The sequence below is a fragment of the Bombus affinis genome, unplaced genomic scaffold (genome assembly GCF_024516045.1).
Source record: "Bombus affinis isolate iyBomAffi1 unplaced genomic scaffold, iyBomAffi1.2 ctg00000070.1, whole genome shotgun sequence".
NCBI classification, from domain to species: Eukaryota; Metazoa; Arthropoda; class Insecta; order Hymenoptera; family Apidae; genus Bombus; species Bombus affinis.
In genome coordinates, this window is record NW_026108823.1 from 1,338,832 (window position 1) to 1,360,913 (window position 22,082).

Sequence of the window (22,082 nt, forward strand, 5' to 3'; positions counted from 1 at the left end):
ATTTCCGTTTCTCGAAATTTCCTACGTCCTTGGTCTTTGGGACTCTTTGCCCAGGTAACTGCATTGCTTCTGGGTACGTCTTACCGTTCGGGTCTCTCGAGCTTTCGGTGTCAGTTGTTACCGTTGAAGGAAGAGAAGCTGGTGACAGATATTATCGAATAAATCGTTTATTCTGGAAAAGTTCGAGTAAGTTCGTTCTGTTTGAATAAATCAAGACATGGATCAATTTTTATCGTATCATCGTGATTCGCCATGTCGTACGTTTGGTTTCGGGATACCATATGTTTTTCATTTGGTACTTTTAATTTGAAATTTTACGTCTATGATCGTGACAGGAAGACACTTTCAGTGAATTATAAATATTTCAAATTATAAATTATAAATATTTGTTATAAATTACAATCATACTACGGGGAAAAGCGAAACATATGTTTTCTTGTGGAACATGTGATAGTAAATTATTCGAAGCATAATAATGCTTAATTAAACATCTATACGGTAACATTTACGGACGAATATTGTGGTAATATTATCGCGTCGCTTTAATCTGGCATTTAATGCTTTGATTGCGGTCTTTGAAATGGCATCACAGATGCTGGTATAATATCACACGAAAAAGAAAGGACCAGTGGTTAATGTTGCAAGTGCACCAGTGCGTTGCAGCCATCGGGCGTGGCTTTGACGCCGGTGCCGAGGAGCGGCGCAGAACGTGTTCGATCGATCCGCGAACGCAGCCCGTGCTCATACTGCGACACAGTTCGTTTCAGTTAGTCTCAGTCGCTGTTTGCCCGTCGACAGCGTATAGTCGCGCCGGGTGACGATTATTTTTTCTTTTTTTGTTTCTCGATAATTCTCTCGCAACACTCGTTCTATACGTACACCATCAGTTTATCGCGTGATCATTGTTACCGCTTCCCCTACCTTGTCACGTCCTTCAAAGAAGATTTTCCTTCAGTTTTTTGTTGTTTGGGGAAAATTCATCGCTCGGACACATGGATTTATCGACACGAGGGTTTATCGAGGCATCAGCGTGATGTACTTTTCAAGTTTCATATTTTCTCTATGATACTTTCTAAGGAGAATTTAGAACTCGAAAGATATCAATTTCCAGGAAATATAGGTCTTTATGAGACCATCGATAGGTTTGAATTTAATTAACTCTCTTATAATTGGTATTTCAATTTTTTAATTCCTTAAATTTAGCTTTCTTTATGCTGTTAGACGATATAACGCAGGCATTTTATGATATATCGAATATATTCGTATATATTTTACTTTATACATTCGATAAATTTCCTTGGTTGGCCGGCCTGCAACCCACATACGGCACTTAATAAAAATTTGTTTCGTTAGAGGTCGGTGTTTGTTCGTCTTCGTCATAAAAATGTCATGACGTCATATCATATCACAAGGGTTCTTCTGAAAGCAGATATTCGATAACAAGATTAATGGTTTTCGGTAGCTTGTAATGTCAAGCTTTGAACTAGCGGGATCGCCTTGCTGTCAAATCGCCATTCAGCAGCGACCATATTCTTTAACTACGTTCAAGACCTATATCACGCTACAGAAATCATCAAAGGAGGATAATTGCAAGTTAGTTGCCTCTTAGAAACGAGACAGTTGGTTGTTACTTGTTATCCGTAGTTGGTAGTTGTTCTCCTTAGTCGCCACATATTATAGAGACGACATTCATAGTCACCAGTTGCCTTCGCTAATAGTTTCTTGTTGTCTGTAGTTAGTTCTCGTCATCGCTATGTATTCCATCAATCACGTAAAATTTAACATATAGGATTTTATTCTTTTTTATTCTTTCTGTAGGAAGATTCTTTAAGTAATATGAATTTAAGTAACTATTTTATGATACAATAAAGTGGAAAAACGATTATTTTACGTAACGTAATTTTTTAAAGAACTTCGAATTTAAAGGATTCAGATAGATATCTTAAACGTAATTAAACCCTCCATATCGTAACAAATTGAAAGAAATTGCGCAAGAAAGTTAATACACTTAATGCATAAAACATATATTTAAAATCCAAATGTAGGCGTTGACGCGTGCGTGCTACATGTTCGAAACGTTCGTTACATCCGCGATAAAATTTGTAACGACGAAGAAGCTTAACATATGGTGTGCTTTAAGACGACAGTAAAAAGTGTTGTCGTATTTTTCGAAATTTCTTCCATTCTTAATAAAAATATATTGTATAAATATAGTAGGATTTTTCAAATTTAAATAGTTATAATGATTTGAAACTTTACAATCGTACGGTTCTGTTTTATCCTTTGAATATACCTGTCATTTTCATATCTCCTTTTAACTAAACTAAATATTTGGAAATCCTATAATTTGTACACTTCTATTTGTGAATAAGATCGATGAAATTAAAGCGTAACTATGCTTTCAATAATGGCTTCGATGTATTGCTCACCATTATGGCGGATTAACGTCTCTAAGTGATCGACCTTAATCACTAAATGGCAGCCGCGATTCAGTGGTAGAGCCTTACACATGACGGACATTGCAAGCGCTTGTAAGACGTCTATCGTGAAACGTTTCCAATAGCATCGATTACGACGATGGTGAAATCCGAATAGAAATATATATCGCGTATCGCTTCAGCCTGACATGTCTTAAAATAGAATCACAATTTTTCGTTCTTAAAAAAAAAAAAAAAAAAAAAGAAAAAAAGTCTATAAAAATTATATGCAAATAAAATAGATAAATAGATAAATGGTTGTACAAATTTATAAAACAGATATTACAAATATACGTAAATAAATTATATATTTATAAATTGTTTGTTTAAATATCTGTTTGTTTAAATAAATAAAAGGGATATTTACGACTTACAATGAACGTAGTCCTGTTTTTAGTTTTAAACAAAGCAAAAACGGATAACAACTTTTTAAAATGTAAAACTCAACGCAACAGTGGTTTTTTTTAATTAATCAATAACGTTCAAAGTTAATTAATTTAGAGTGGTTTGTACATTTTGTATGCTCGCCGTATTTTAACGTTTGATGTGTAACGTTTGATGTAGTACTTGATGCCCGAAAAATCGAAAAATAATTAACTTTGATCGTTTCGTCGAATTTACAAGTGTGTATATTCGTGTGAAATCCTATGTGCTTGTGTATGCTGATGTGAAAGGCGGTAATATATTTTTCTTTTTTCGATTATTGTTGTCAACTTTTGTGTGGAATAAATCAATTCCGCGAATAGAAGTGCAATCAATACAGCTTACTATGAAATGATAGCACAACAACAGTACATATCGCCATTGACGTCAGCTTCACAAAATTTCTCGAGTATCGAGGTCGTCCATTTGGGTTAATAATTTATTTCCAAAATGCCACAAGCACGAATATCTTATGGAAATCCACTGTATTTCCATTGTAATTTTTAATAATCAGATTCCATATTGTATGCTACGATTCGAGGAAAATCCGCAGCTAATTATTATCTTTGCTGCCTTTAAATACCATAAATAGTCGTCCGTAAATTTTAAAAGATTTTCTGTGCCATACTTATATTGTGTATTTTAGTCTTAAGGTGCGGGTCGTGTTCAATTAATCGAAAGTGATGAAACTGTAATGGGTCACGATAGTCAAATATTAAAAATGGTCTCGTTGGCTACATTTAAAATCTTTACGAGATATATATGCATAGTACGTTGCTACTAGCAACGGGTAGCGATGAGCAATAGAGAACAGTACCTTCCTTATCTCGTCGTGATTATGTACATAACAGTAATGCAAAGTACTCGTACTGAATATCTTACAACATCTACATAGATTTTCAGATTTGTTTCGAATATTACCAGCATAACCATGATAGTAGAATTCTGTTACAGTATTAATTCTATAGTGCCGTTATGCATAATACAGCCCTAAAATGTTTCTACAAGTATACGAATATTTTCGTCAGCTACTATATTCCAACCATGGCTTATTATGAAAGGAAATATATGACGAAATTACTTGTTTTTTTAGACTAAATTAGTTTAATTTGAATAATTTTAGTAATTGTGTAGGATCGAACAACAACTTATCATTAGCTTCACTCGAGACTTGATTGCACGTAGCAACGTAATTGCGTTGGAACTGAGGGTAGAAAACAATGTCAACCGTTAGACGCGTCCGTCTGGCGAATGTGTAACGCGTGAATAATAGATGGCGGCAATCACGTGAACCCTACTTATAGCTGTTTCGGCTTATATCGTAGCATTCAACCTAGGGTAAAACGATAGGGATCATTAGAAGTTGAAAGGCCGGCTGATCAGCCTCATTTTGTTCCATTTTTTAATCAAGCGATGAATCGACAAATTGTACAGATTTCGATGGTTATCACAGTTCTCTGTGAATTTTCAAGTACGGTTCGTCGAATTTAGTCAGATTGGCTACAGACTCTTTTACGAGCAGCTTGAAACTCGATCTAGTTTCGAGAAAATGAAAAATTCGTTTTATCTCTTTGCTTCCCTGTTCCTTCCTTCCTCTTTTTTTTGCTTTTTACATTGCGTTAAGACCGGCTAAATAATATTGATTGCCATGGACGTTGGCTGGTTCAAAATCACTGACATCGACGATAACAAAAGTAAGTTTGATGATCGATCATTTATCTGAGCCGATGTTATTCGACTTGAGCTCTGCATATTTGTTAATATTATTCTAGTAGGGATGAGATACTACAAATTTTAAATAACTTCGATTAAAATTATATTATAAAAATTATATTACATTAACGTTTAGAAGTCAATAAAGTGGAAAGAATTACGCGAGATAATGTAAATATAAATTACATTACAAGGAAACAATACGGCTAGGTAATTTGAAACATTCTGGCTAAAATTGCATTCTTTCAAAGTTAGGACGTACAGTATTTACAAAGCAGATTAAGTATCAAATGGGGTACTTAAGAAAATTCATGTTATCATTCTTTAGTAAACATTTTCAGGTTATAGCCTTCTGCAAAAGCTGCTTTTCGTAACGTTAACGTATTCATTATTAATATTAATCATATTGTTCTTATCTCCTAGGGGCATCACAATCCATTTTTATATTGTGTTAAAGCTAAATTTCTATTATATTTTCGCAAAATGTTCTTTCGTTTGATAGAGAAATGATAGATACACAGCATTTTTTGTTTTATGTTATTTTATATTAAATTGGAGAAAGGTGGATCGCACATAATTGAATAAAATAATATAATGCAAAAAATATCGTACATCTATCATTTCTTTATAAAACGAAAGAAACTTTTGGAACAACCTAATATTTCTCTCCAACGACACTTCTACGATGTTAAAATATTTGATAAAAATATTTGATAAAAATATTAAGAAATTCTAATATTGATTTAAACGTATCGATTTATTTACTTTTCGCTGTTGGAAATTGTTAATTATGATTTCCACTTAAAAGCGTATTTCATATTATGAGGATAAATGATCAAATTCATCTCTAATATACACGTTAGAGAGTCATTTATAGCTGCAATCCTGTTTACCGCTCATATTCCTGGAACTCGATAATTCACTAGGCGATTGCTTTAACCGTGCAGAATACATCCATAAATAATTAATCGCTATTAATATTCCATCGACTTTTGAAAATCCCTGATGTGATCTATTTCACGTGATGAGAATACGTGTAAAGTGAGGTTATTGCTTGATTATCTTTAGTCGAATAAATCGAGTGATTCAAATTATAATGCGGAAGAAAGTCAAAACTATGTATATTATTTTTTTCAATTTTTATGTATCATTTGACGGAAGGAAATTTGGTAAGTAAGGTTCACCTTCTTTAATGTCAATGATTTTGAGATATGTTATTAAGCTCCAAATTCTAAGCGATCTTCTATATATATATATATATATATATATATATATATATATATATAACATGCGTATAATAGCCAAAGTTCAACTGCCAAGTATACGCTAAGCTTTTATTTTCAATTTATGCGATACCACTATGTTTCATGAATTTATTTGCTAACGGTATTGAAACAAATAACAAGCAGAGGACGAACTATCCGTGAACTGTTTTGCCAACGAGTACGCTTCCAATATTTTCTGTTTGAGAAAACACACTTGCTGCTGTTGCAACTCCAAATATTTTTACAGCCGACGCTTTTGCCATGAATCATCGGCTAACATATAAAATAGAGAAAAGCCATAGTTGATTGTAATGGAAATTTAGAAAACCTGAAACTCGATATAGAAGGGAAAAATAAAGGAAAGGAAGGGAGAGATAATTGGAAGCTTGGGGCCAGGTTTAATTCACTGAAATCGGGCTGCTTGTGTCATCACGAAACAGAATTGCCAGTACGTCATTTCTGTGCTCCCGTCCTCGTAAAAACGGTTTCACTCGTTAAGAAAAAACGAATAGGCGGTGAAGAGAGAAAAAAGCAGACAGAGAGCGCTTTTAAAAAGCTGACGAAGCGTGCGTTGCCACAACGAGACACACGGTGCTATTTGTCGTTTTAAATTGCGCCGCAACTTGTTTTTGAGATCTTTGCTAGAGACACGTGAAAACACGTTGGAAGTATATTTCTTGTTTTTGTGGAATTTAGCTGGAAAATAAAAAATAACGTAAAACATGTACTTACGACTTACAGAGTAATTGAATGTATACACTATAATAACCAGCGATTTAAGGCTTTAAAAGATCGAAAAAAAAAGAAAAGAAAAGAAGAAGGATAATATGTTGTGGCAGTCTAACTCGATCTAAGGAAATAGAGAGGGAGGGAGGGGGCAAAGCTTGTTAATCTGGAAAGAATACAAGCATCAATTTCAAGCACTTACAGGGAATCAAGCGGGCTTGTTAAGGTCGTAAGTTGGACAATTATCCCGTGTTAGGTTCAATCAGCTTAGTCCTACACAAAATTGATCCAATCATGTGAAAACAAATGTATTCTGATTTTTGTCGCAGATATTTCTGGTCTACGCACTCCAGTGCCCACAAAGCAGTTATTGAAACAGCTGATTTTCGCCTATTCTAGAGCGACAACATCCCCTGATCTTTTACAACCATGAAGGACCTGTACTCGAAAATACTTGCAATTCTCATCTGCTTGCAGGTTATTTTTGTCACTTTCTTCCCGTCAGGGGCTGGTAAGTTGATACTGATTAATTATACCATCGAAATTCTATATAATGGCTACAAAAAATATTTGCATCATTATCCTCATTTCCTAACGAAGCGCGTTTTTTTACCAAGTTTTATATTTCATTTCATAGTATCAAATCTCTGTAGTTACACGAAAGTATTAAATGATAGGAAACTTGATATACACGAATTTAATTAATTAATAAGTTTGTCGATATACAGCCATTATTATTTCATGTGAAATATTACAACGTCAAAAACTTAACGTTCTTGTACGTACAGTATTAATCACAAATTGTAAGAATGTTTACTGATAAGCAAAATAGATAATATGGAAAACGCAGACCTATGGAAAGAGAATTCCTGACATTAGACAGGAATACGCGATTGCACGAAATATTTTATGGTATGTCTAACATGGTGAATATATGCGGCGAAGTACGAAAAATTCATCCTGAGATATGTATACGACCTACGCGGTACGGGACGTGTTATAAATGGTTTCCGCCACTCAGCCGTATTTGAATTTGTGAACACGATCGAACAAATGATGCGACAATTATTAATTGCCGCCTCTGCCTTAGTAACGATTCGCGTTGGAACGAGGTCGAATCGTTCCGATTCCACGCGCGATTAACAAATAATTACAGTGGACATCAATTACTTGGATGACCTTCGTCATTTCAGCTTAAAACGATTAATTTGATTAAACCAACCAATTATTTCAATTAATACAATCTGCACTTTAAATTCGCACGTCTTGTGTATACACACCGGGCCAGAGAAAAGTTTTCAATCGTTCGAGTAGAACCTTCGTAGTCCTTGAGGACGCGTGTCGCTTCTCGTGCACCTAAAGTTTCGCTCAAATTAACCGATTTATTTGAATTCGAGCGAGTGAAAACCTCTTTGTCACCGTGAGTTTGTTACTTAATTGATACTCTTAGATGCCCTTTGCTTTCAATCTCTTACATCCATTCTTAATTAGTCAAGTCGTTTGACTTTTGACAAGTATTTTGAAACCATTTTGCTAACACGAACCTACTTTTTTACTTGAGATTATCCGCTATTTTTATTCAAATGTATATGTACGTATATACACTTTTGAATTTTAAACGAACCTTCTATTATACCTATATCTTTTAAGTGCCGTTTTAAGTTTCAAGAGACTTTAACTCGGATAGCTCGACTTGGAGTTCTAACGTATACTGTAAAGCACACTTGCGAAGTAAAACAGCAAACACGATATAAAAACTTTTTGCCCATGTAAGAAATCGAATAACCTATTTCAACGGTGCTTTAATCTCATCGACGAAGCATCGATGCAACGAAGAAGCATCGTGATAGCCGCAATGCGGATCCGTTCGACAAAAATTTCCTGGTACGGTCGTTTTCGTAATGTTATTAACCGTTTTAGTGTCGGATGTTTCAAGACTCCGTATCGGTTTGTGCTATGCAGCGCGATAGAGCTTCGTTTATTTATTTGCGAGGAGTACCGATCGACACAATCGCGCTGCCCTTTTTCATCCTGTTTTTTTTTCATCGAAATATACCGTTCGATGTGCTCGCGCTTCATTTCATCGGTTATACTGGAAGCGTTACAACAAACACTCAAAAGTTTGCGAAATATTTATGCTCTGCGTTTCGTTTGCGCGATAACATTCTATAATGCAGGATTTGGTTTTCCGATTCAAGAGGTAATTTTTTATATTGGTTTTTTTTTATTTGGTTTATGATTATTTGAAAAACAAGTAATTACGAGAGGAAACTCTGATATGACTCACGACGAGCTCGCTTGAGCGCGTTGCGAATTAATGATCGTGACCATACGTCGTGGCACAATTTACCACGGTACGCGAATTGAGAGATCACGCTGCGTGGTGTTAAAACGGTTAGCGTAACTGCGCGTACGATTGTCGAGGGGCAAAGATATTGACGTTGGTAATCGTTTTCAGTGGCTTTAGAAGAAAACTGTACTGATTTCGAAGGACAAGTTATCTCACATGGGCTGCTGTATGTGCCGGGACCTTCGGTTTGCAGCCTCTGCGTCTGCTACCATTCGGAGCCAAAATGGTGCAAGGCTATCTTCTGTTCACCTCCTTTTGTAAGTATATGCTCATTCTAAGAGCAACCAGCTTAGCACAACCATGCGAAACTAAAGTACACCGTTAACGCTTGCATGCTGGTCGTTAAAACACATGCTGCGCGAATAGGGTACACAGCGATTCATTTAACTCGCCGTGAATTAGTTTTAGAAAGACAAACATGGACAGGGATAATTTTTGTCACGAGCCGTTTAATTTATTCGTTCATTAGAACGAATTAATTTACACCTGCTGAGATCGCGATTGATGCGACAAATTCGAAATCTTGTTCCATATAAATATTTTTAAACAAGCACGTCGTAAGCTTTGTATATTTTTTAATCGCAACGAAACTGTTCAGAGAAATGCTGAAATTATTAATTAGAAAAGGAGATTTCTACGCATCGTTGTAAAAGTGTCAGGGAAAATATTCGTAAAACAGTTATGTTGTTACAAGTTCTACAAGAAGAAATATTGAAAATCACGTTCCACTTATTCAGTTGCACGTGTAAAAGGTATCTTGCGTTCGCGCAAAAAATCTCTGAAGGATACATGCTTTATAATAATTGGAGTGTCGAAGTTGTTACGCGGATCGACGTACACGTACCTTTTAATGAAACTAGGTTACTCATTCGTTATTCGTTCCTAATTTTCAGCTTCACCATTTTTACGCAATAAAATTTTATACACCTGTTCGGTTTATAAATGATTCAATTCAAATTTAACAGAATTAAAGTTGAAATAATCATTTGTACTTCATTAAAAGGTTCTTTCAGCATCTCGTTTTAATATTTTTATTGGTAATATTTTGTTAATCGTTATATTTAAATGGAGTTTTTCAAAGGAGAGACATTTTAAGGTAGGAAATGGACATACATTTATAATAAGAATTCAGAAGAAAGAATATTTCATACAGAAAGAAATATTCCGTATGTATAAATAACTACGCTATGAATTTTATATGTATCGGATATTCCTTCTGGTTAATGTATCTGATGTTTTTTCACGCGAGGTAGCGTATATTTGCATCTATATGTCTCTTCGTTTCTCAGTAGTAAAACTTAGCATTCATGCGGTTGATAAGTAGTTACGCACTGACAACGAGAAACATAAAATGAGTAAGAAGCATGAGACATTCTATAAGAAAAATAAAGTTGTTTTTGTCTTTCATTGCATATTCGTCAGAATATTGTTAATAAATATTTAAGTTAAGATTTCAGTTGAAATAAATACATAGGATTAGACATTTATTTGTCGGAGATGAAAGAACACCGGAACCTTCCCTTCGGAACTTTGGGAAGACCCCTAGTACTGTAATTTAGATTTCACCATAGCCGAATTAAGAAACTGTTGTCATTCGATTCGACTGTACTTATTTGAGATTTATGATAGTGAGCTCGGGCTCGAGGCGACAACCAGTCGCCGAACGTAGTCGCGGTCAAGAGATGAACGTTTTGTCTAACAAAGGCATGAAGTAACTCTATAGCTCTCCTTAAAAGAAATACTTAGGACGGGGCACGACGGTAAGCATTTCAACGATTTCTGTCCCGTGGCTCGCCACACGCAGACTCTATTCTTTGAGTAAGATGATTACCAGATGTCGACGCGTCTCCACAGTACATGTTCAGCTAGCCCGAGGACCCGCTATAAATCTTAAGATTTGTTTAACTAAAGTCCTTCAAACCGACAAACAGTCCTCGTCCCAACTACGAGAAAATAGGAGAAATCTATTTTTCTCACGAACGACGCTTCCTCTTCTCGAATTCTCTCTTAAGGGGGGTTAGCACGCTTCCCTAACCACCAACATGGAAATTGATCAATTAACAGTAACGCCAATTTCCCTCACTTTCCGAATGAAGGCTTTTCTCCACGAATCCGATGATTTCGTGCCCTTAGGCACACCCATCATAGTTTTCCTCGACAGCGTTACCGTGATGGAGAACCACTCTCCCGTACGATCTCAAAGACGATTCAAGTAACTCTCAGATACGTAGTGATTGCCCCATGCATTAACATTGAGTACAACTTAGACGTTGAAGAAAAGTAGAGTTCGTCATCCCCTTGACCGCGGATTCGTTAGTGAGCCTAGGATCATTGTCATTAGCTTCTCGAGTATCTAATTATCGCGATTACTTGTCCAATTTCATCATAGTCATATTTGCACTAGTAAATATCTCCTCTATTGCATAATGATCACGTCTAGCGCCAATAGGGATTCGTTTCACGCCCTTAACCCTCACTCAAATCTTAACGTCAACCCGACATATTTATATATGTATCTATGAACGCATTTGACATAAAATTTTGATAACGACTAAAATTATATATTCTGATATTAAATTAATTTAATGAGAATAAAAAACTAATTTTTTTAAACAAGATTTTGTATAAAGTTATATTTATTAGGAAAAGTTCGTTCATCCCTTTATAATATGATAGGATTAGACTCATTGCTGTGCAAATCATTTCATGGAATAGTATATGTGTGCGTGTGTGTTCTACGTTTTTATTATAAAAATGCTAAATGTACTAGGAGACGTTTTTAAAAATTCATACATTTTTCTTCATCAAACATATCAATCGTTATATTGAAAAGTTAATTATCTTTTATTTGTTTCGAGCTGCACATTGATTGAGACATTCGTGTTGGTTATAATTGCGAATTTAACGCAACGAAGTTGTTTGAATCCCTTGCAAGCATGTAAATATATCGTCGAATTAATAGGTCAATTACTTGAGGTTGGAATTGAAAGAAAGGGAAAGGTGGAGGAGAAGTCTTGCGTTTGAACGCGGGACACTTTTAAAGCCCATAGTTCGCTGAAATTGCCAGAGAATTCAATTAAATGGCAAATTAAACCATTGAACTGAATCTGTTTCTAATCGCGAGCTTAGAAGTACTATCCTTTGAATTTTTATATCAGTCAACTTTCTTTTTGTACGTACGGTAACGAATACAATTCATAAATTAATGAAGTATGTAATTGGATGAAAGTTCTTCTTCCTGGATTCAGTTTAGACTAAGAAAAATTATATAATAACGAAATTATCAACTTAAAATTGATAGAGTGTATAGTTTATTTTTTTTTTTTTTTGCGTGAGGAGGGGAAATGCTGTTACGCATACCCAGTGATCCGCATCACTGGGTTATGTGGGACTCGGGCGGATGTTGTTGCCATACCCACTAAAAACCCCTCCTCCTTTTTCCTTTGCTTCGGGGACAGACAACCCCGGTAAAACCTGTCGCCAGTCATCAGGGTTGTCCTTTCATGCCCCGTTGTATCTTCTTCTTCTGGCAGTTATTCTGTATATTCTGTATTGCTCTCGTCATCTTCTCAGCTAGTTCAGAATACTGGGCTGATCTCCTTCTGTGGTTCTTTGTTGTCTTGTATCTCTGCCTTCACTGCTCCGCGTAGTTGTTGTTGCTCTCGTTCTCCTCCTTGCCTCCTTCAAGGCCTTCGCTGTCACCCTCCTGTGAGACATGACGGTCTTGCGAAATTGCCTGAATTTATCTCAGCTCTCGTTCTTGGCGGTCATCGTGGCGATCAGATTGTCCACGTCTATGTTCTCACCAAGAGCGTTCTCCAGCTCAATCCTTCTGTCCGTTCACTTCGGGCACGTGAAGTCGGGAACTTCAACCGTTTCCAGTGCAAATTCAATTTTGAATCGCAATTTCCATGTTTGCGTGGCAAAAGCGTAAAATCGATAACGCACGCAAACATGTCTTCTTTGCTAATGGCGTATTATAAATATAAATATTTGAATAAATATTGCGAATTTCATATTGCTAAAAGATTTATACTATTTGTTCGTAAATAATCGTCGGATCTATATTTAAGTGGAAACTGCTGCATTAGATCTCTTTTCTTACTTAAAATTATTTGGATTGGTAACTTGGATGTAACATGTAATTTATTCTTCCTTTATAAATAGTGTACAGAAGATACCAATTCAGAGAAATGGAAGGAAAGTCTAAAAGCAAAGAAAATCTACAGGAAGATAAAACGTTCGAGCCTTGCCAGGCTATATAAGATGCTAAGTAATCTTCCTAGTCCTGCAGTTCTTTCTATTTTGATCAATAATTATTGGTATATGTTAGGAATGCAATTAGAATTTTTGTCCTCAAGCAAAGTATAATTTCAATTTTGTATGTAAACCAAAATATTAAATATCAAATAACCATCAAATAAAATTATATTGTATGGACTACTGTTTCTTTAAATATTTGAATATTTGGTAAATATTGTTTATTTAAATATTTTAAATTGCATGAAAAAAAATGATGCAAATAGATCATAGGGCATTTTAACTAAAGAGACCAATATCTATTTAACAGTGATTAAATCGTCACCGTTTAACGCTCCATCTCTTTTATTAACTGTGCCTTGTTAAACTACAGAGGATTACAGAGGATGCGTTTTTTTGATAAATAAACGTTCTGACAAATACGGCAGCGAAATCAGATATGTAGATTCTTACAACAGCAGTTATATTGTATGAATTCCGTTTTTCAGAAGCTTTATTTGTGAAACGACAATTCGCCAGAGTACGGATTCACTGTAGTTATAGCTGTAGGATCTCTATCTAGTTGACAGATCTGCTTTACGTAAAGAATTCCTGTCTCTTGTTATACTTTATCGCGATTCTCTCCTCACCTTATACGCTTTGTCGAGGAAAGTAATATCGCTACATATCTCGGCTCCGGTTACAATAATTAGTTTCCGCCTAAACTGCTAGAACCACGTAGCACGCACTCTACTCTCGTTTATTAAACATTCAGGCCATCTGATCGCATGCGACGAGTTTTATGTTAATCCCGACCAATTACAATATCTTTCTCTCGTTTACAAGGGACGACGAGACTGGCAGTTGCGTGCTTTCCAAAGCAAAAGCCGCGATATCTGCATGATAACCTAACCTCAACCGATTTTGTTGTACTATTCTTAAGTGGACTTCGTTTGTACCACTTTCGTAACAAAAATAGAATATCTAGAACACAGCATTCCGTTATGCGATATTGTCAATTTCTAACGTCTGAAACATCAGAGATAATTTTTTCCCTACAGTTGTAAATTTGTGTGAAAAATTACGAACGTAACGGTGTTTGGCGCATGTACAGTTCCCCCTCCCCTCCCCCTCCAACCTTCATTTTCGTAGACATGCTAGAAAGATCCACTTTTCCACGGTGAAACTGTGTGTATTGTAATTTCATTTTGACAATGGTCCAACATCCTACTATGCATAAATTTAATATCAATATAAGCAGGTTTCATGCCAAGTATTACATCTAACGTATAAGCACAAACCCTGGTTTTAAATACCTTATAGTAACACCGAAAAGATTATTCAGTTGGATGTCTGGCTCAACATCAATATTTTACTTAGAAGATAATACGTCGAGAGCATGTTGTTGGATGGAATGGGAGATGAATGAAGGCTTACTTCTGTAAAATACGTAAAATGGTAGTCGGAATGAATTTTGGCGCTTGGGGACAGAAAAAGAGCTGACTGATACTGTCATACACCTGAATTTATAAAATTTTGAAAATCGATGTAACCTTTGAACTTTATCGTATTCTGTTTCGTAGCACAAATTATTGTTCCCGAAATGTACGTTTAGTGTTATAATATATTTGACCAATGGTTCTCAAATACTAGTTTTGCTAAAGCAATGGTGGAATTGGAGCAATTCTTTCTTCTTTCATTCTTTGAATGACCTGAATTTTCGAGTAGTCTAGTGACGCTTGATCCGTACAATTAATCGATTTCTTCTTATTACAGAGCTGCAAGAGATTCCGCGTTGGACGCCGATGTTGCGAGTTCGAATGCCTGGATGAGGTTGGCACTGAGTATTGGTCCGGATCTGATGTGGTTATCGTCGATGGTTCACCTAAACTTGAAAAACATAGTGTATTGTGGACGCTGAGCTTAGTGATGGCAATTGTAATATTTTAATTTCTCAATAAAGATTCCGATGGCGCCGTTGACAAAATTCGTACCTTATAAACGTCGACGATTAGCTTCAGCCACCGGGAAAAGAAGTGGTGTACAATGTAGTGTGTTAACGAAGAATCATTTGTAACTGAATAATTATACCTCGAGAAGATTATACCTGAGTAATTATATTTATTCTTATTTTCTTCCCCTTTATTTCATTTGAATAGATTTTTGTATTCAAAGAGCGAGGTATGATTATTTCAGACGGGTTAATTTGTTTTTATATATGTCAAAAGAATGAAAGGAGATGACGATGAATCGGTGACAGGTAGAAAATTGTAATCTGTTGTATTTCCATGGTACTGTATACTTGATTATATTTTGTTCAATATTATTCATATTCTATCATGTAATTTGGGAATATACATACATATACATATATGAAAATATAGTGGTATACTTATCCCCTAATCTTTGTGATTTCTATGAAAATTTTATGATTCATTGTCACTTGTATGAAGGATGGAAATATAAAAAATTGATAAAATTATTAATAATATTTACAAAGAAAAAGTGAGCTGTTGGATATACAGGGTGGTTGGTAACTGGTAAAAAAAAGAAGTCGAAAATATACAAATTTTTCATTTGAGGCTTTGTTTTCGAGAAAATCGACTTTGAATTTTCGCTCGGTACGCGTGCACTTTATCACGTTTCGTTATAACGGATTTTATTGTAGATTGTGTTTCGATTGACGTTATGTTGATAAACCGTTCCAATATGTTGCACGCGTTGCACGCATACCGATCAAAAATTCAAAGTCGATTTTCTCGAAAATAAAGTCTCAGACGAAAAATGTTTATTCTATATTTTCGACTTCTTTTTTCGAGTAGAATCACCAATTTTCCGCTTGTACTATCAATTACCAACCAGCCTGTATGACAAAATTCTATTTTAAACACCAAATTCGCCACGATTGGCTATTTTGTTTACGAAATTAAACGAATTTAATAAATGAAATGGCAAGGAAGGAACTACAAGTGACCGTCAAACTATTTTTATGCTTGAAAAGTAATTCGCAAAGTAATATAAAATAATACTACTGATTTGTGTCTCTTTCAGAATTTTTTCTTAACCTCTTGTTTTTTTTCCTTCAAATTTATTATTTATTATTTATTAGGTGTCACGAAAACCGATTAAATATTAAATATCTTAAATATAGATTGAAATGAAAGCTTGTCAGTTCTCGTTCAATTGTCACTTCAAAGTTGTTAGTTCAAAGGTTCTCGTACATCATAAAGCAAGGGACCAAATCTTTAACTTATTACAAATTAAACCTTTTATTGTAATTACGAAAATTATGAAAGTACCAAGCGAAACAAGTAGGGAACATGAACTGCTCAACGAACCAAAGAACGGCTCAGTGACAAAATTAATAAAGTAAGGATCACAAATATTACAACATTACACTCTTACATCACATAATAGTTCTCTATACAAAAGATATATAGCGAATCGACTTTTCACAACGATAAGAATCAACAGAACCAATTAAGACCAGGCGAAACTCTCATAAGACAACAATATCAGGGGGATCAAATCAGCGATTTTAATCTATGTTACAAATTATAGTTATCAAGAATAATTGCTCTTTTCACGAAAATTATGCTGATGACACACTCACAATGCATTTTATATTTGGTAATCGGATGTGCTCGTGGCCATCAGGAGTATAAAGACGACGTTTTTAGAAAATGACAGCGCTGTCGGGTTTTAAAAGCTTTTATTTTTTTATTCATCATTACGAAGATTGTGATGGAAGAACGTAATGGGGTAAAATCTGACGATTCCTTAATGAAGAATGCTTAAAGAGATTCTATAGAAAACGGTGATCGTTTCGTTGGGTAGTTCATTCGAATTTTGATCAGGATTATTGAGATAGAAGGGTCGAGAGCTTGGTGGAATATCAACTTTGACGCTTCAACGCTTCATCTCTTTTCAAGCTCACCAGTCACGAACCATGGTTCACTGAATATATCTTTTTGGAAAATCCTTTTTGGATTTTCGTACGGGAAACATGGTATGTTTGACAAGGGATTTTCTTTTGAGGCAATTTAGAGTGACAAAAAGGTCTTTCTGTTAGGTAGCTTGTCGATAAAAATGTTTTATTAATAACGTAAATGGAACGAGTAGTTACGAATTTAAATAGAATATGACCAAATGGAATATATATCTTCTCTTCGACTTTCATAAGCTGAAAGCCCCGTATCTAAATTTTATCTTAATTATTTGAAGCAAAAAGTATGTTCTTTTATCTTCTTTTAGTTGTAACATTCACTATACTATGCTTTGTTTATATGCTAAAGCTCATATTTTATGAGTTAAGGAATAAATTAGATATGGGGAGACTATATTGTTAGATTGTTAAATGTAACTAAATGGAACTCATAGTTTATTAAAAACTGTGGGATAAATACGTATAAATGTTGTAGTCGTTGTAATCTATTATTGTGCTATTATAGGTATACGTGTGTACTATAGAAGGACCACCCTATTAGATACTGACAGCTTTCTTCTAACATAATCTTTCCATAGAATCTTATAATCTTTTTCCTCTCATTGTCTCCGAATAAGAAGTGTGTAATAAATGTTCGAATTTCGGTGTGTTGAGAAAGCTGCTCGGTTAAGTTTCTGACTACAAAAATGGTCTTTTTTTATCAGAAAGAACGAAAATAAATGTTCGGCAACGAGTTTTTTTTTTAAGATTTTTATTTTTACGTATCAAGTATAGGGAAGAAGTAGTGATCTCTCTTTTATCGATGAAATCATGTTAGGCGAACGTAGTAAATGGCTTCTGCAGTATCACGGAACTATTCGTATTACTCGATTAACTGAGTTCCCCTGAGTCAGTGGTTCTCAATTCTTGAAGCGTTTATTTATCGATTAGGGAATAGTTCTAAATCTTTTTCGACTTTCTCCAAAGAATTCTCAAATTGAATATTTAAGACAGCATTTAATGAATTCAAATTGAAACACCTTATTTTATTACGTAAAATTAAAATAACATACTACAAGGAATGTCAGTAATTTGGTATTTCTCTATGCCAATTTCCTTAAAATTTGTATAAAATTTAAATGTATCTTTTGTTACTAATCTAAAAATTATTACTGTTTCCAATAATATAAGAAATAATACCTTAAAAATCGCTCAATAAATACGCAAAATACTTTGAAGGTAACCGAGCCAAAAAAAATAAATAAATAAATAAAAAACAAATAAATAAATTTAATAGTAAACACGTAGGTGAAACACTTGCTGAAATTTGCATCACTCGACACGAGCGAACCGTTCGGAAGGAAAACGCGTTCAGCCCCCAAGGCGGTGGAATTGGGATCACTTAATTAACTCCGTTTGAATCTATCTTGAATTAATTCTCGTTTAACGACCTGTGCGTATTCAACATCATAACATTTCCGACCATATCGTTCCCAGAAGATGAAACAGCACGGTAAAACAGATGTGAATACCTATCACGAGCGAAACAGAAATGCGAAGATCCTTTGGAATAATAATAAATTGCATAATCCTAATAATAAAATTGCATGCATAGGAACCATGGATGGAACACAAGACAAAGGTGTAGATGGTATTATAAGCTTTGAAACGAGCGTATAGGACGAGAGAAATTGATCAAAAAATTGAGTTGAGCCCATTGAAGTTAGGAATAACATACTTTGATGTTTTGTTTAAAGGAGAGATATTGAACTGTGCAAAAATTGTATAGGTTCTCTGAAGGTAAATAAGATTTTGTTGCTGAGTAAATAAACGAGATTTCAAGTTTCTCTTGAATATTGGAAATTTAAAGGTTTTGATGGTATTTTATCGTTATATTACTTCCAAATTTTAAAGGACCAAATCACATGGCTGATATTTTTAAAGTCTTTCTATATCTTTGAGGAAGTAAGATAAGGTTGATAGATAGTCGTTGTTGGTACTTAACCGAGTATGGTCATATAGTCGATTAAATGAAATTTCTATTCTTTCAGATATATATCGTCAAATATATATGTCGGATTAGGGTCAGGATTATGGAGAGGGGCGTTTGATGAATTCTCATTACAATTAGCCATTGCCGTGATACAATAAAGAGTTTACTAGCACAGGCTTATCAACAAGATTAGGCACTCGTAGCACTAGTGATAATGATCTTGGGTTCGAAACGAATCCGCGGTCACGGGATGATAAACGTATGTTCTCGCACATTTCAAGTCTAACTCTTTGTTAACTAGATGTGAGGTATTCACTGGTTGTAAGGTGGTACTGTCACTCGTCGATGAGATCGTACGAAAGAAAGAATCTCCGTCTCGATGATGCCGTCGAGGAAAACTATAATGGGTGTGTCTAAGGACATGAGATCCCCGGATTCGTCAACGAAAGCTTTCGTTCCAAAGGTGAGGGAAATTAGCGCTGTTGCTAATTTGTCGATTTCCATATCGGCGTTTTGAAAGAGATGCTGGCCGCCCTTGAGGGGAGGTTGTTGACGGGGGGCATCGTTCGTGGAAGATAGGTTTCTCCTATCTTCCCGTAGTTGCAACAAAGTCTATTTGAAGGACTTCGCTTGACTAAATCTTAAGATCTATAACGGGTCCTCACGTTAGCTAAACATACACTACAAAGGCATGCCGACATCCGGCGATCATCTTACCCGGAGGACAAAATTTGCGTGTGGCGGGCCGCGGGATAGAAACTATTGAAGTATTTACTGCCACGTGTCGCTACGACTATTTCTTTTAAGGAGAGGTATAGAGTTACTCTGTGCCTTTGTTAGATAAAACGTTCATCCCTTTGACCGCGGCTACGTTCGGCGATTGATTGTCGCCTCGAGCACAAGCTCATGATCATAAATCTCGAATAATCGGAGCGGCATTTGTTTAATCTAAGTTACAACGTTACGGTATTCCCGCGAATCCAAGGAGGGGTTCCGGTGTTCTTTCATCTCCGACATGTATTATATATCAATGTTAATTGTTATCTGTGTTGGCGTAGTGAATAAACACATTGATGTTCGGTGTTTCAATTATCAGAATTATAATCGATGTTAAATGTATAGAGTGTCAAAAAATTATTTGTTGTAGCTGTGGAAGATGGAGATCTGTTAGAGAAAATGGATCATGAAATTGATCTTGAGTATAATTTTCAGAGAAAATTTTTTATTGCATCATAAAGTACTTATCACGAGAAACGAAAGTATCAGAAAACCCCTGGATCGTAAATGATTCGTTCTTTTGAAAAAAGCTGTTTAAAATTTCTTGTACTAATCCTTATACTAATTGTGTATACTAATTGTATTTAGTATATTATGTTATAAATAATGGTTAATATAAGTACCAAAATAAATAGACAACAATTAATTAGATAACATCGTAATCCAGAATGATAAGCGAACAAAACGCAGTACTCAGACAGCAAACCCAACAAATCACAGTCATGCTACAACTAATTACAAACGTGCTAAGCAAAAAATAAAAAACGGACACTCTAAAAATAGCAGCCTGGAACTCAAACGGCCTACAACAACGGGCCCTCGAAATTAAAACATTCATATACAGTAACAATATAGACAAACTACTTGTCTCAGAAACACACTTCACTACAAAAAGCTACTTGAAAATACCATACTACACCATATATGATACCAAACACCCCTCAGGAAAAGCTCACGGAGGGACAGCAGTGATAGTCAGAAACGATATCAAACATTATCTACACAGCCCAGTTAACAAAGAATATTTACAAGGAACTACTGTTACAGTTCAAACTAGCAGCAACTACTTCCAGTTGTCAGCAGTATATGTGCCTCCGCGACACAAAATAACATCACAAATGTGGGAAGAATACTTCCAGGACCTAGGGGACAAGTACATCGCAGCGGGAGACTACAACTCAAAGCACACGCTATGGGGGTCAAGAAACATTATACCTCGAGGCAGAACACTGGAAAAATACATTAGAAATAATAACCTCAATATATTATCCACAGAAACACCGACACATTGGCCGACTGACCTGAACAAAAAACCAGATCTTCTGGACTTTGCAGTTACAAGGGGACTAAACACAAATAAACTAAAAATAACACCCAACCTCGAGCTCAGCTCCGACCATACACTCATAATAATTGAATACAGAAACAAACCAATACACTATAGCAAACCAGAAACACTATGCAATAAAACCAGCAAATGGCAAACTTTCAAAGAAATAATAGAACGCAAAATAAACTGCAACATCCCGTTGAAAACTCCGGGACACATAGAACAGGCAGTAGCAACATTGACAGCAACTGTTCAAGAAGCAGCAAGGACAACCACTACACCCGAATCAACCAGCAGACAAACAATAACAATCCCGCAAGAAATACTCGACAAAATCAGAGAAAAAAGAAAAGCAAAAGCAAAATGGCAAAAATACAGAACTCGAGAAAACAAAAAACACTTAAACAAACTTGCAAAGGAAATAAAAAACAAAATAAAGGAGCACAACGATAACGAATTCGCAAAGTTCATAGGGATACTCTCCACACACGAGAGCACCAACTATTCACTATGGAAAGCCACGAAATAAATAAGGAAGCAGATAATACCCGTCCCAGCAATCAGAAAAGCAGATAACACATGGGTAAGAAGCAACGAAGAACAAGCTGAAGAATTCTCCAACCACCTCTGCAACACATTCACACCACACATTATCAACAACAGCAACCTCAAAAGTCATACGGAGGAGGATCCACAAACCACTATTACCACAACCGGCAAAGAATACACCATACCTAAAACATCAGCACAAGAAATTAGAAACATAATTGATAAAACAAAAAACAATAAAGCGCCAGGAATCGGACTAATTGTTACGCCGCGCAACACATCTGCACTCCATCCCGCGCGGCGTGACAGCCAACG

At 35.4% G+C, this 22,082-nt stretch overlaps 2 protein-coding genes across 9 annotated transcripts in view; both read left to right on the top strand.

Annotated features, from left to right (window-relative positions):
* LOC126927056 (integral membrane protein DGCR2/IDD-like) overlaps window positions 1–15,408 on the top strand; it is a 211,178-nt gene extending 195,770 nt beyond the window's left edge. For 6 of the 7 annotated variants that reach the window (XM_050743414.1, XM_050743417.1, XM_050743411.1 and 3 more), the window contains exons 2-4: window positions 6,934–7,115; window positions 9,063–9,211; window positions 14,970–15,408. In XM_050743414.1, coding sequence (XP_050599371.1) covers window positions 7,034–7,115; window positions 9,063–9,211; window positions 14,970–15,143 — 405 coding nt within the window. In that variant the 5' untranslated portion in view covers window positions 6,934–7,033 and the 3' untranslated portion in view covers window positions 15,144–15,408. Of the gene's footprint in view, window positions 1–4,402; window positions 4,595–6,933; window positions 7,116–9,062; window positions 9,212–14,969 lie in introns of those variants that run through there. The other variant, XM_050743410.1, reaches the window with a different exon arrangement.
* LOC126927052 (integral membrane protein DGCR2/IDD-like) overlaps window positions 1–22,082 on the top strand; it is a 392,464-nt gene that overhangs the window by 78,281 nt on the left and 292,101 nt on the right. The gene's annotated exons all lie outside the window — the stretch shown is intronic.